Source organism: Otolemur garnettii, unplaced genomic scaffold, assembly GCF_000181295.1.
Source record: "Otolemur garnettii isolate 467f Iridium unplaced genomic scaffold, OtoGar3 scaffold00063, whole genome shotgun sequence".
Lineage (NCBI taxonomy): Eukaryota > Metazoa > Chordata > Mammalia > Primates > Galagidae > Otolemur > Otolemur garnettii.
Genome location: NW_003852458.1, coordinates 5136840 through 5151901, shown reverse-complemented (window position 1 = coordinate 5151901; position 15062 = coordinate 5136840). Strand labels below are relative to the sequence as shown.

The following is a 15062-nucleotide window of genomic DNA, read 5'->3' as shown; positions in this document are numbered from 1 at the left end:
AAAAAAAAAACAAAACAAAACATAGAATGTTAAAGAAAAGTACCCAAGTATAAAATTTCTTATATATTGCAAACAAATATGCAAAGTGGTAATCCATAAGGTAAACATGAGTTGGCAGTCCTGTGTTGTAAAAAATTACCACCTTTACTGGGGAAGCTGAGGTAGGTGGAATACCTGAGCTCAGGAGTTTAAGACTAGCCTGAACAAGAACAAGACCCAATTTCTACTAAAAATAGAAAAACCAGGCTTGGTGTCCGTAGCTCCATGTTTAGGGTGCTGGCCATATACACCAGGGCTGGTGGGTTGGAACCCGGCCAGGGTTCCAAAAGAAAAACTAGTGGCACCTATAGTCCCAGCTACTCTGGGAGGCTAAGGCAAGAGGATCGATCACTCAAAACCAGGAGTTTGACATTTCTGTGAGATAGGATGCCACGGCACTTTACTCAGTGTGACAGAGTGAGATTCTGTCTCAAAAAATAAAAAAAAATTACCACCTTTGACTAAATGATTAGAATTAATAAATAAAATCACATAATTTAAGAGAGGAAGTAATACCAATACAAACCCAGAAGTAATCACTTGTATGTGTAGTTTGTTGTTTATTTAACAGTAATTCCCTTTGAGTATTTTCTAGAACAAAATGGGAGTTAAATACATAAATGACTGAAAAATATATAGAAATTCAAGATGGATAGAGGGATAATCACAAATAATTTCTGTGGAAAAGAGGTTTGATGTATGAGATAGATAACTTATTGAGGGTCATCATACATTAAGTGTATTACAGAGGTATAGAATAAGCAGTGTTAAGTGAACATATAAATTTGGGCTTTTTAAAAATTTCAGTACATTAAGGGGATACAAGTATTTTTGTTACATGGATGAATTATATCATGTTGGAGTTGGGGCTTTTAGTGTACCCATCCAGAAAATAGTGTACATTGTACCCATTGTAAATTTTTTTTTTTTTAAAGACAGAGTCTCACTTTATCGCCCTTGGTAGAGTGCTGTGGCGTCACATCTCACAGCAACCTCCAGCTCTTGGGCTTAGGTGATTCCCTTGCCTCAGCCTCCTGAGTAGCTGGGACTATAGGTGCCCACCACAACGCCCAGCTATTTTTTTGTTGCAGTGTGGCCGGGGCTGGGTTTGAACCGGCCACCCTCAGTATATGGGGGCTGGTGCCCTACTCCCTGAGCCACAGGCGCCGCCCCATTAACCAGTTTCTCACTATGTGTACTTATCATTTAGCTCCCACTTATAAGTGGGAAAATGTGGTATTTGTTTTTCCATCCCTGAGATACTTTACTTAGGATAATGATCTCCAGTTCCATTCAGGTTGCTGCAAAAGACATTATTTCTTCCCTTTTTATGGCTGAGGAGTACTCCGTGGTCTGTATATTATCCACTCTTCCACTCATGGGCAAGAGTGGTTGATTCCATATCTTTGCTATTTTGAATTGTGCCACAGTCAACAATCAGATGTATCTTTTTTGTTAAATGACTTCATTTCCTTAGTGTAGATGCCAAGTAGTGGGGTTGCTGGATTGAATGATGGATCTACTTTTAGTCTTTGAGGGATCTCCATACTGTTTTCAATAGAAGTTGTACTTATTTACTCCTCCATCAACAATGTGTAAGCATTCCTTTTTTTTTTTTTACCTCATCCATACCAACATCTATTGTTTTCTGATTTTTTTTTCTTTTTTTTTTTGAGACAGAGCCTTAAGCTGTCCCCCTGGGTAGAGTGCTATGGCATCACAGCTCACAGCAACCTTCAACTCCTGGGCTCAAGCGAGTCTCCTGTCTTAGCCTCCCAAGTAGTGAGACCACAGGCGCCTGCCACAACGCCCGGCTATTTTTTGGTTGCAGCCATCATTGTTTGGCAGCCCAGGCTGGATTTGAACCTGCTACCTTAGGTGTATGTGGCTGGCGCCTTAGCCACTTGAGCCACCGGTGCCGAGCCTGTTTTCTGATTTTTTAATAATGATCATTCTAATTGGGGTAAGGTGGTATCTCATTGTGCATGGGCTTTTTTTGGTTTATCTGTTTGTTTAAGAGACAGGATCTCCTTATGTTGCCCAGGCTGGTATGCAGTGGCTATTCTCATGTACAGTCATAGCACACTATAGCCTCTAACTCTTGAGAATCAGGTGATCCTCCCAACTCAGCCTCCTCATTAGCTGGGGCTACAGATGGGCACAGCTGACCTGAGTTCAACTTAATTTGAGCTTTTCTTTTTTATTTTGTGTATTTATTTATTTATTTTTGAGACAGAGCCTGACTATGTCACCCTGGGTAGAGTCCTGTGGTGTCATATCTCATAGTAACCTCAAACTCTTGGGCTCAAGTGATACTCTTGCCTCAGCCTTCTGAGTAGCTAGGACTATAGGCACCTGTCACCATGACCGGCTAGCTTCTCTTTTTAGTACAGATGGGGTCTTGCTCTTGCTAAGGCTGAAATTTAAGCTTTTATAAATTTTTAAATTTTTTTTATATTTATTGTTGGGGATTCATTGAGGGTATAAAGAACCAGGTTACATAGATTGCATTTGTTAGGTAAAGTCCATCTTATAATTGTGTCCTGCCCCCAAAAGGTGTGTCACACACCATGACCCCCCAACCCCCTCCCTCCTTCCTTCTCTCTGCTCTTCCCTTCCCCCACCTCCCTCCCTCCTTCCCTCTCTCTGCTCTCCCCTTCCCCCATCCTCCCCCCTTACTAGGTCATTAATTGTCCTCATATCAGAATGGGGTACATAGGATTCTTCTCCATTCTTGTGATGCTTTACTAAGAATAATGTGTTGGAATTTAAGTGATATTAATTATCACTGATATGAGATTCTAGGGCAGTAATTGTCCAATGGTGTTGAAAACATATCAGAGGATCTTAGAGCATTTATAAAAATAATAAATTTTTATAAATTTATTAGAATATATATAAAGAAGTTCAAAGCACAATAAATATATGTAGATATATATTTTTTGCTTCTTTTTGTTCAACATAAGTTTGCCACAGAAGTTTAACTATAGGTTCAAGTGCGCTGTGAGATAAAAAGGCTGAAAAACACTGTTCTAGGGATATAATAATTATATAATTTCTATTTTAGAGAAAATCAACATGGTCACCACTGTCCATTAAGTCAATGTAGAAAAGTCAGATATATATCCAAACCAAGTTGTAACCATAAGGGGAAGTCTTTTGTTCAACCTCAAGGCTCATCTTGGCCACGTGGTAAGACTTAAAGCTTTTTTATCTTGTGTGATTTGTACCTGTTTCTTTATGTCTTCAAAGTTGTGTTTTCATTAGTAAAAGCTATAAATCTTAGTAAAAAGGGAATTGTTATTTATTTTATTTATTTTTTTTCTTTTTAGAGACAGAGTCTTACCTTATATTGCCCTTAGTAGAGTGCTGTGGAATCACAGCTCACAGCAACCTCCAACTCCTGGGCTTAGGCGATTCTCTTGCCTCAGCCTCCCAAGTAGCTGGGACTACAGGTGGGCACCCACCACAATGCTCGGCTATTTTTTTGTTGCAGTTTGGCTGGGATCGGGTTTGAACCCGCCACCTCCAGTATATGGGGCTGGAGCCCTACCCACTGAGCCACAGGTGCCACCCAAAGGGAATTGGTATATTAACAGAATACAAGGGATTGATAAAGACGTAGATGTACTGGGATTTTGTTTTGCTTTGAAATTATAAGGACCTACGAATCTTTGTAACTTAATGACCTTTAGAATTTGAAGTCTAGATATACTGGTAACTTATCCAGGAGTCTGTTTTTTATGTCTAGTTAAAGATGTAGATATTTGTGCAAATCAAGTTCTGATAGATAGCAAGATGAATATATCACAGAAAAGGAATAGGAAGTTCAGATTGAAATGATATGCTTTTACCCTTTGAACTTTCTTTTCCACATTTGAAGATAATATTTGTTATTGATTTCTAGCCTTTAGTTAATTTTGCTATATTTGGGCCAGGCGCCGTAGCTCACGCCAATAATTCTAGCACTCTGGGAGACCAAGGCAGGTGGATTGCTTGAGCTCACAAGTTCAAGACCAACTTGAACAAAAAAAGCCAGACCTGTCTCTACTAAAAATAGAAAAACTGAGGCAAGAGGATCACTTGAGCCCAAGAGTTTGAGGTTGCTGTGAGCTATGATGTGACAGCACTCTACCAGGGTGACAGCTTGAGACTCTGTCTCAAAAAAAAATTATTTTTTGCTATACTTGGGTTTTGATCACTAAAGTAAAACAGTTACTTGTAAAAATGATCATACATTAAAAATGTATAATCATAGCTTCCATACAGTATAAACTCATGCAGTTAAAAATGTTTAATATCTAATTTATGTGCCATATTCTGTTTAAGCTCTTTAAATACAGCTTTTGTGAGATAGGCGCTAATATGTTTCCATTTTAAATGTGAGGAAACCAAGGCAGAGAAAACTTAAATAACTGCCTAACATCAAATAGTCAGGAAGTGGTAGGTCTGGGATTTAATCCTTTAATCTCAGGCTGGATTAGTTAGAACCAACACTGCAGTATACTGACTCAATTTAAAAAATTGCAATTTTCAAAAATTCCAATCCTTTAGATAAAATCCAAGTTTTATTAACTTTTGCCACTTGATTGACAAATTACAAAAGGAAATAACTGCTCTTTTTAAATTAAAATTTCAAAATAGCAAACCATGCTTTTTTTTTTCTTAAAGCAGTTTTTGGCCAGGGCTGGGTTTGAACCCGCCACCTGCAGTATATGGGGCTGGGGCTCTAATCCTTTGAGCCACAGGCGCTATGCTGCTGCTTTTTTCTTTTTAAATTTTATGTTATGGCTAGCATATTTGCCAAAATTTAAAAATGAATATCCAAAATTGCTAAGGTTTTAAAAACCTGAATCATGTTTTCTTAATATATGACAAAAAGGGCTTGGATTATATGCAAATATGTCTTTCTCTTGTTTGTAACTGTCCAGTTTCAGGCCTTTATTTTTACCTTGTACTGCACTGTTGTTGCAGCCATCGCCCACCCCCTTCATCTCCTCTGCCCTTGCTGCATATCACGTGATAAGGTGCTTTGCGACTGCTGGGCTCAGAAGCCCTCCTTAACTCATACCCACACAGATAGGTCTCTACCTGGCTTTCAGGGCAACCTCTGTGTGTTCCCCTTTTGCCTTCTTAGCCTGCTTTCTTCATATTATCTGTGAAACAACTTGTTTTCCAACCACATTACAAGCTTTCATGCTCCCATTCCCTAGCTGAAATTCTCTTTTATACTTTGAATATCTCACTTCTATGTCTGTGAAACATCCCTAATCTTAATTCTTTAGTTCTTCCAAATTGATATAATCAGTTTTAAATCCTATGTTCTCATTCCTAAATTGAGGTTAAACTTAACTTGCATGGTTGCTATGAACATTATAGATAAATGGTAGCTAAAGCAGTTATTTTTCTGTTCTTTGAACCCTTTACCACATGTTTATGCCCCTCTTGAAGCACTACAACAACAGGTCTCTATGTGTGGTAACTCATATATTTTTTTATGCCTCACATTAAATTAAATTCTTTGAGTGTAGCAACATTCTCTTACTCATTTTTGTATTGTCTCTCACTTTAAATCAATGATAAATACTTGAATACTTGAGTTTTATTTAGCTCTTTTACCTAAAAATTGCTATTTGCAGAAAAATTATTCAAGGGTATTAATAGTGAATATTACAATATTCATGCCAATACCATATGCTTTGCTTTATCCTAGCTAATCTGTCCCTTAGTTTCCCCACATTGTTAAGGCAGCTTGAGGGACTTAGGGATATACTGACTTCTCTGATGGCCTCAGTAGTACAGGCTCTGGCTTCCCGTACTCTTGTGGCCTCTACCATGCCTAGAACTCAAACATTTCACCTGGCTAAATCCGAAAGCTTGGTCCCCCCAATATTGTGGGGGAATAGAGATGAAACTCAGACATGACTGATCCCAGGCCTTTCCCAGTCAATGAGATGGGTAACCTGAATTTATGTAGGACAAGTTCAGTCATTTTGCACATGGATAGGGGAAGCTCCATCAAGATTTTGAAATTCTCTGATATTCATTTGTAAAAAAAGAAAGAGTTTTTCTTTCTTTTGTGAGTGTGACTGTTTGTTACTATTTATCTGGCAAAGCAGTGTGCAGTTTCTGGCTGCTTTCTTTGGTCCTTCAAACCATTAGCAGTTCTTTTTTTTGCCTGTGTTTAGTTCTATCAAAAAGAATATTATAAAGACCAGATGATTAGTAACCAAGAGTTATCATAGGTATAAAAAAGAGAAAGGATTAGGTTTTAGAGTCGTGCAGACCTAGGTTCATATCCCAGCTCTGCTGCTTGCGTTGTGCCATCAGATATGTTATTTAGGCTTGGTGCCTATAGCTCAGTGGCTTGGGTGCCAGCCACAAACACAGGAGCTGGCAACAGTGACAACCACAACCAAAAAGTAGCCAGGCGTTGTGGCACGCGTCTGTAGTCCCAGCTACTCAGGAGGCTAAGGCAAGAGAATTGCTTAAGCCCAAGAGTTTGTGAGCTGTGAGGTCATGTCACTCCACTGAGGGTGATGTAGTGAAACTCTGTCTCAAAAAAAAAAAAAAATGTTATTTAAAGCCTACCTCATAGGCTCGGCACCCATAGCACAGAGGTTACAGTGCCAGCCACATGTACCGAGGCTGGCAGATGCAAACCCGGCCTGGACCAGCTAAACAATGACAACTACAACAAAAAATTAGCTGGGCCTTGTGGTGGGCACCTGTAGTTCCAGCTACTTGGGGGGCTGAGGCAAGAGAATCACTTAAACCCAAGAGTTTTAGGTTGCTGTGAGCTGTGACGCCCTGGCACTCTACTGAGGGTGACAGAATGAGACTCTGTCTCAAAAAATAATAATAATAAAATAAAAAAGCCTATCTCATAGAGCTGTTTAGAATTATAAATAAACATTTTGGGTTGGGCGTGGTGGCTCACACATGTAATCCTAGCACTCTGGGAGGCCAAGGCAGGTGGATTGCCTGAGCTCACAGGTTTGAAACTAGCTTGAGCAAGTGTAAGACCCATCTCTACTAAAAACAGAAAAACTAGCTGGGTGTTGTGGCAGGCGCCTGTAGTCCCAGCTGCTTAGAAGACTGAGGCAAGAGAATCGCTTGAGACCAAGAGTTTGAGGTTGCTGTGATCTGTGTCGCCAGGGCACTGATGATTGTATTGCATGGTTTGCATTTGTAAGGTAAAGTCCAAGTGGTAGACATGCCCTTCAGGTTTCTTAGCATCACATGTACTCAGTACTAAGAAACCTTTCTCAATCATTCTCTTGATACAACTGAACTTTGTTGGTATTTTGTCTAGGTGTTTACTGCTAGTAGGCTTATTATGTCCCTGGCTTTTCCAGTTGCCAGAAATTTTGTCAAATTCTCTGGCCTTTGAAGATTTGCCATTTGAAGGAATACCATGGCTGTGCTCTAAGTATACCAAATCTTGAAGCAGAGTTTTCCCTTCCTCTACACTTATTTTTTTTGTTCAAATAAACCACCATATATTAGGTGCCTGCTGTGAGTAAAGTTTGGTGAGCTGAGTCAGGGCTGGTCAGGAGAAGGTTTCCATCCTCATTTTATTATATGATCATGAGAAATCATAGATACATACAGTAAGTTAAAAAAATTGTGTGTTTATACAGGAACTGCCACTTTCACCATACAGAAAAAAGCTGGTGGAGCCAAAGCAGCAGTAAGAAAGGCTATGCAGTCTCCAGTTACTTTCCAAAATGGTAAGGGATAAATAAAGAATAGGAAGTTTTTAGATTTAATACTACATTTTAAAAAATAAGAAATCACTCTTAGATTTTCAAATATAGTTGTGTTTTTTTTTTTTTTTTAATAGAGACAGAGTCTCACTTTATCACCCTTGGTAGAGTGCTATGGCATCACAGCTCGCAGCAACCTCCAAGTCCTGGGCTTAGGCAAGTCTCTTGCCTTAGCCTCCCTAGTAGCTGGGACTACAGGTGCAAGCCACAATGCCCAGCTATTATTTTGTTGTTGTTGCAGTTTGCCTGGGGCTGGGTTCAAACCTGCCACTCTTGGTATATCGGGCCAACACCCTACCCACTGAGCCATAGGCGCTGTCTGTCTTTCTCTGTTGCCCCAGGCTAGAGTGCTATGGTGTCATAGCTCACAGCAACCTTACACTCCTGGGCTCAAGTGATCCTACTCATTCTCCTGAGTAGCTGGGACTACAGATACCACCCATAATGCCTGGCTAATTTTTCTATTTTTAGTAGAGATGAGTCTTGCTCTTGCTCAGGCTAGTCTTGAACTTGTGATCTCAAGCAATCCACCTTCCTGAGCCTCCCAGAGTGCTAGGATTACAGGGGTGAGACACTGGGCCTGGCCTCAAATGTAGATTTCAGAATGAAAGGTGTGGCTGTGTACTGCAGTGGTTCAGAGACAAGACTTTGGAACTACTTTCTGGAATTTTAGTTCACCACTTACTCTGTAAGCTTGAGCAAATTTCTAACCCATTTATGTAAGTCTCAATTTTTTTACCTGTGAAACAGATTATAATAGTGAGGATGTATATAACTACCTTAGTAGATAGGAAGGACAACTGTTGTCCTCACATTATAGCTAAGGAAACTGAGGCTATATAGTAGCTAACAGGTATAGAATACTTTATGCCAAGCATTGTGTTAAGACCTTGTGTGCATTATCTCACTTAATCCCCACATAAATCGAATGAAGTCTGTGGAGTTATCTCCATTTAAAGAAAAGAACTAAACTTGGTAGGGATGATAGTAAAGACTAAACACTGATTTATATGTACTATTAGAATGATGAAAAATGTAATTAGTCCTGCTATTCCTATTTCCACTGTTACCTCCTTTCTTTGAAGGTCCATCAGTTTACATCTCTCTTCAGCTATGTCTAATCTGCTTTTTAACTCATCTATTAAGATTTTAATGCCAATGGATTTCTTTTCTAGAAGGTCTATTTGATTCTTTTTTAATTCTTTCCTCTATGTATGCATTAAAACCCAAGCTTCTGGTAACTAGGATCAATTTGCCTCCTACAAGCATTATTCCCTATGCTTTTAATTTTATAATATGAGGCTTATTTGTTTTTCTTTCTTTCAAAGTATCTTACTTTAATCTTCTGTAAAAAATAGTTTCTAGTTAGAGTACTCAGTAGCTTTTTATTTCTTTTCTAAGTAAATATCTAGCAGTGTCTGATTCAATGAGACGAAATGCCCCAAAATACAATGTTGCCTCCCAAAACATTTGAAATTATATGTAAATTTATACATTATTGTTTTTGAAAGCTCTAAAAATTAAAGTTTTGGTTTTGGGGGTTTTTTTGTTTTTTTTTTAAGTGCATCATGATTTAGCATGAGGCTTTGCCCATAGACGGCCTTTGGTTATTGTCCCAGAAGTGGTGTATGACTCCAGGTTTCTAGCCTGAATGGTAGCTAGGTTGTAGCCTACAAATTGACATGAGCATCAGGGTTCCTTTTGAGAGTGATGGAGGTGATGGGTTTAGTTTTATTGAGTTTCAGATTTCTCAGGCTTGATTGTCTGGCAACATGTGTGAAGAAACTAAGTGACTATCCTGCATGCTACAGAGAAAGAAAACTTCCTGTCTGAAGGAAACTGTGTATTGCCAGCTCAATTTCTGCTGCAGTGTTTCTTCTTGATATATCACTTACCTTTCACCCTAGAAAGGTTTTCTACCCACAGTAGGCCAAGAATACCCTAGCTTGCTCAGTTTCATGGAATTTTTCTCATACTGTACTTTTATCTCAAGATTGTATATCCTGGATAAATCCTAGAGAAATGCATCATGATCTGAAAAGAAGGAAATTACAGACCCATCCCTGGGTAAAGCAAGGTGAGAGAAAGCCAGTGATAGATTCTCATGATTTGTAAATACCCCACAGGGGAAAGTTTATCTTAAAATGCAGGACTATTAACCTAAATTTCAGCAGAATTGGTGGGGGTTTGATTTTGTCATTCTTTCTAGATGGCAATAATTATGTTCATTTGACAAAACAAAAGCATTAAAGCCTAGATACCAAATTAATTGTAGTAGAGATGAAGTAGGATTAGTTGTGTGTAGCCTTTGCTAATCTCTTGTTATATCAGAGTTTGTTCACATATGCATTCCTTCCTGTTCTGCTCCTAGATTTTTTTCAAAGCACTTCTTAAAATTCCCCTTATTAATATTTACTGAAATAACTATTTTATCATGGAACCTTCCTTGGCATCTCAAGTTACTATGTGATGTCTTTAACTGGCAGAAAAAACATCATAACTTTTTCAACTAGAGCAGACCTCTCAGTTGGATGTCAAGGTGGCAAGTACTACCAAATGATGGTCACTGTGTTCTCTTTCAGGCTCTTGGGCTAGTCAAAAGAAAAACCCTAAGCCCTCTTGTACTGCTATGTCCACCCCTCCCTTTGGCACTAATCCAGGAAAAAGCTTTTTTTTTTTTGAGACGGAGCCTCAAGCTATCCCCGTGGGCAGAGTGCTATGGCATCATGCTCACAGCAACCTCCAACTCCTGGGCTCAAGCGAGTCTCCTGCCTCAGCTTCCCAAGTAGCTGGGACCACAGGCGCCCGCCACAGCGCCTGGCCATTTTTTGGTTGCAGCCATCATTGTTGTTTGGCGGGCCCGGGCTGGGGATCCGAACCCGCCACCTCAGGTGTATGTGGCTGGCGCCTTAGCCTCCTGAGCCACAGGCGCCGAGCCGGAAGAAGCTTTTAGAAAGCTGCTGCCTTAAGGACCCAAGTAAATAGATCCTTTCATCTTTTTACTTACAGATATGAAGATTATCTTAAGAGCATTCTGAGTACTATTCTCTCTTCACTCTAAAGAGTGGAAAGTTAATGCATTAGCTCAGGTTTTAGGGTTGATATCTACATCATTTGGGCAAACTACATAGCTACTCTAAGCCTCACTTCCCTCATTTATAAAATGGGATAATATCATAACACTTTCCCCATCTGACTGTCACAAAGTATTCATTCAGCAACCATCCATTGAGCTCCTACTATGTACCAGGCATGAACAACACAAACAGCAGCACATAAAAAAGGGAGCATGTGGTTGGTTAGGTGGAGCTACTTTAGCTAGAAGTGGTTAAAGTTTTCTTACTTTGTCACCCTTGGTAGAGTGCTGTGGCATCACAGCTCACAGCAACCTCCAACTCCTGGGCTTAGGTGATTCTCTTGCCTCAGCCTCCCGAGTAGCTAGGACTACAGGCGCCCGCCATGATGCCCAGCTATTTTCTTGTTGCAGTTTGGCTGGGCCTGGGTTTGAACCCACCACCCTTGGTATATGGGGCTGGTGCCCTACTCACTGAGCCACAGGCACCAGCCCTAAAGTTTTCTTTGAGACAGTGATGTTGGAGTGAAGATCTTGAATGTTGAAAGGAGATTGTCATATGAAAGTACGACAACAGTTCCAGGTAGAAAGAACACTAAGTTTAGAGTCTTGATATACAAACAAACTTGCAATGATAGAATAGTGGCCATAAATGTGGAAAAGTGGCCATAAATCTAAATAAGGTAAGCTAGGAAGAGTTGAGATGTGTTAGAGGGCCAGGCACAGTGGCTCACAGCTATAATCCTAGCACTCTGGGAGGCTGAGGCAGGAGGATCCCTTGAACTCAGGAGTTTGAGACCAGCGTAAGCAACTCTACTAAAAATAGAAAAATTAGCTAGGCGTAGTGGCTTATGCCTATAATCCCAGCACTGTGGGAGGCTGAGGAGGGACAATTGCTTGAGCTCAAGAATTAGAGACTTACCTGAGTAAGAATGAGACCCTGACTCATTAAAAAAATGAAAAACCCAGGCAAGTGCTGCAGCAAGTGCCCGTAACCCCAGCAGCTTCAGAGACTGAGGCAGGGGTATGCCCACAGCCTGAGTCTCAGGTTGCAGTGAGCTATGATGCCATTGCACTCTGCTCGGGGTATATGGGACTCTATCTCAACAGCAACAACAACAACAAAAAGGCAAGGAAATAAAAAAATAAATAAAAAATAAGCAAGGAAATTAAAAAAAATAGCCTGGCATTGTGGCAGGGACCTATAGTCCTAGCTGCTCGGGAGGTAAGACAGGAGGATTGCTGTGAACTAGACTGATGACATGGCACTCTAGCCTGGGTAATAGAGTGGGACTCTGTCTCAAAAAGAGAGGGGGAGGGAGAAAAAAAGAGGAGGGGGGCAGCTTGGCGCCTGTGGCTCAAGTGGCTAAGGCGCCAGCCACATATACCGGAGCTGGCAGGTTTGAATCTAGCCTGGGCCTGCCAAACAACAATGACGGCTGCAACCAAAAAATAGCCGGGCATTGTGGTGGACACCTGTAGTCCCAACTACTTGGAGGCAGAGGCAGGAGAATTGTGTGAGCCCATGAGTTGGAGGTTGCTGCGAGCTGTGATGCCATAGCACTCTACCCAGGGCGACAACTTAAGACTTTGTCTCAAAAAATAAAATTAAATAAAATAGAGAGAGAGAAGGATGTGTTAGAGAACCCAAAGCCCAGGCCTGGGGTGCCCTGGTTAAGTTCAAGGGGCCAAACATAGGTCAAACACCTAGTGTTTACTAAGTGTCAGTGCACTGTTGCTATGTTGGGTGCTTACTTTGTAGAGATGTCCTCATCTTTCAGTACCTAGGTTGACAGAGCCATAGCAGGCAAGGGGGCCCAGGTCTCAGCATGCTTACCTCTTTCCTCTTCCTCATGGGCCACATGGACTGCTTACTAGGGACATGTGTTTATTTACCATCTTATACCATGTCTTAGGAGGTCACTTTGTGAAGGGTAGACCATGCTATATGTAATTGGCTTTGGAACATTAAGTGTGTTAGGTATGGGTTTGCTAAATTGCCTGTGGACACTAGCTAGGATGAAAGTTTCTTTTCAACAAATAGTGATATATGCATTAAGGAGAAAGGGGGGCATAATATGTTGTCAACATAATATGTTGTCACCTGATGCCTGAGCCCAAACACAGATTGTAGGCACAAAGCATAGGTGAAGATGCCTAAAGCGTTGCTCCTAAGAAACTTCCACAAGATTTTCCATAAAAGGCAAGAAAAGCCTAGCTTTCTGAGTTCACCCAACTTTGAAGTCAAGACTGCCACATTTATGTTATATCTGTGGCCTCCTCCCTAGGTTCTCTTGTCCTAGAAATCAATTACCATTACTTTTCAAATCCAAACAAGGTTACATTCAATGACCACCTCACACACTGACAGGAATTGGTAGAACTCTAAAGTGAATGGTATCCAGACCTTGAGATTTAAATATTAGGTAAAATGTGATTACCTTGGTTTTGATGACAAAAGTCACAAAAGATTAGCAAATGAATGAATGAGTCAATCCCAATGTACTCTGTTCTTATCCTTTAAAAGGTGCTAATGCTCCATGTCATAGTCAGCAGTGTACAAGAAAACGTGGGAGTGCTGGGCTTGCACCCCAAACCAAGCAGGTGTGTATAGAGTATGAGAGAGAGGAGACTGTAGTGAGTCCCTGGACATTACCCTCAGAAATCCGTAAGATCCTTCATGAAAGTCACAGTTCCCTTCTACAGGTAAGTGTTGTTCCAGATTTTAGTTTGTCTAGTGATTGCTCTGTGTGTTTAGTGTTTTTTGTTTATTTGTTGGGTATGTAGAAATACTGAAAGATTATTTGAAATGTGATTCAAAACATCTACCATTTTGGCTTAGTTATCTAGCATTTATCCTTCAAAATTCTCTTTGACTTTGTAGTTTCTTTTTAACTAAAAAAGCAATAAAAACAGTTAATTGTACTGCAAATATCAAAATCCATTCTATCCACTCATTAGATCTGGTGCCAGCATCTAGTTGTTTCTGATGATGTTCAGCTCATTGTCAGTTGAATGTGCCAGGCAGCACAGCCCAGCTCCTTTCTCATATCCTTCAACTCTTTGATGTATGGGCAACTCTGGAATCTTTGGAAAGCTTAGTTCATGTTCCACTTGTTTCTTCTTAGGGGCTAGGATCACCACTGACTATTTTTTCAATTCATTAGGACTTGTCACCAACTGAAGAGCAGCCAATGCCTCCTTTTCAGGCGGCTACCGTGGATAGCATTTCTGAGAGCACCAGCAGCATCCTCAGCAAGCTTGACTGGAGCGCCATTGAAGACATGGTGGCCAGTGTGTAGGACAAGAGCCTGTTTGCCCACTGTGCCTTGGACCTGTAAGACCTGGATATCATTCTGTTTCCAGGCACAGAGCAGCACCTCAGTAATGTGGTTCTGAAAGATTCATGGGTTTGAGAGAGAGAAGCAATGAAGAAAGCAATGTGAATTTACCACCTGTAGCTGTATTATTGCCTGGATTAGCCATTTTAAGAGGGAAAATAAACATTTTTTCAATAATTCTGCCTTTGTGGGCAAGGACTTGTTTAATTATAAATGCATTATATGTTTTTGCATTTGACTCATCATCAATTTTAAAAAGTGATAATTAACCTTTAGCCAAGTTTATATACTTAGACCACTTTCAATAAAAACTTTGTATCTCACCACCTCTTCTACTATTCTCTGAGTTTTGAGAAACAATATAGGCGCACCTGGGAGGAAAAAAATCTTTTCATTGAGAAAAAACCAGTTTCACCTGAGAAATTCAATAATGATTTCTATTTAAAACATATCCTAAAATTCATCTGTGTAGGGCTTGGACTAGGCATGAAAGAAAAAGGAGCTGCCTCTTGCCAATTCTGAACTTCTAAATAAGCTGTTTCATGCAGGACAGGAGATCTATCTTCTGCAGAAGGAAATCTTCTGTCTTCTATAGCCTGATAGCTTTTGAGGAAGAAATAGGGATGGACGCTTTACATGTGGGTGTAAGGAAATATGACTCCTGGGTCTAGAAGGTTCATCTTAACTTTGTAAGAGTTAAGAGACCAGATTTTATTTTTTTTTGAGACAGTCTCACTTTGTGGTGCTCAGTAGAGTGCCATGGCGTCACAGCTCACAGCAACCTCAAACTCTTGGGCTTAAGCGATTCTCTTGCCTCAGCCTCCCAAGTAGCTGGGACTA

The 15062-nt window shown here is 40.3% G+C and overlaps 1 protein-coding gene across 1 annotated transcript in view; it reads left to right on the top strand.

The window, feature by feature from the left end:
• Positions 1–14388, top strand: part of CUNH5orf42 (chromosome unknown C5orf42 homolog) — a 133102-nt gene extending 118714 nt beyond the window's left edge. The window contains 4 exon segments of the mRNA XM_023515013.1: positions 3107–3231; positions 7683–7772; positions 13409–13587; positions 14049–14388. Coding sequence (XP_023370781.1) covers positions 3107–3231; positions 7683–7772; positions 13409–13587; positions 14049–14222 — 568 coding nt within the window. The 3' untranslated portion in view covers positions 14223–14388.
• The last annotated feature ends 674 nt before the right edge of the window (positions 14389–15062 follow it).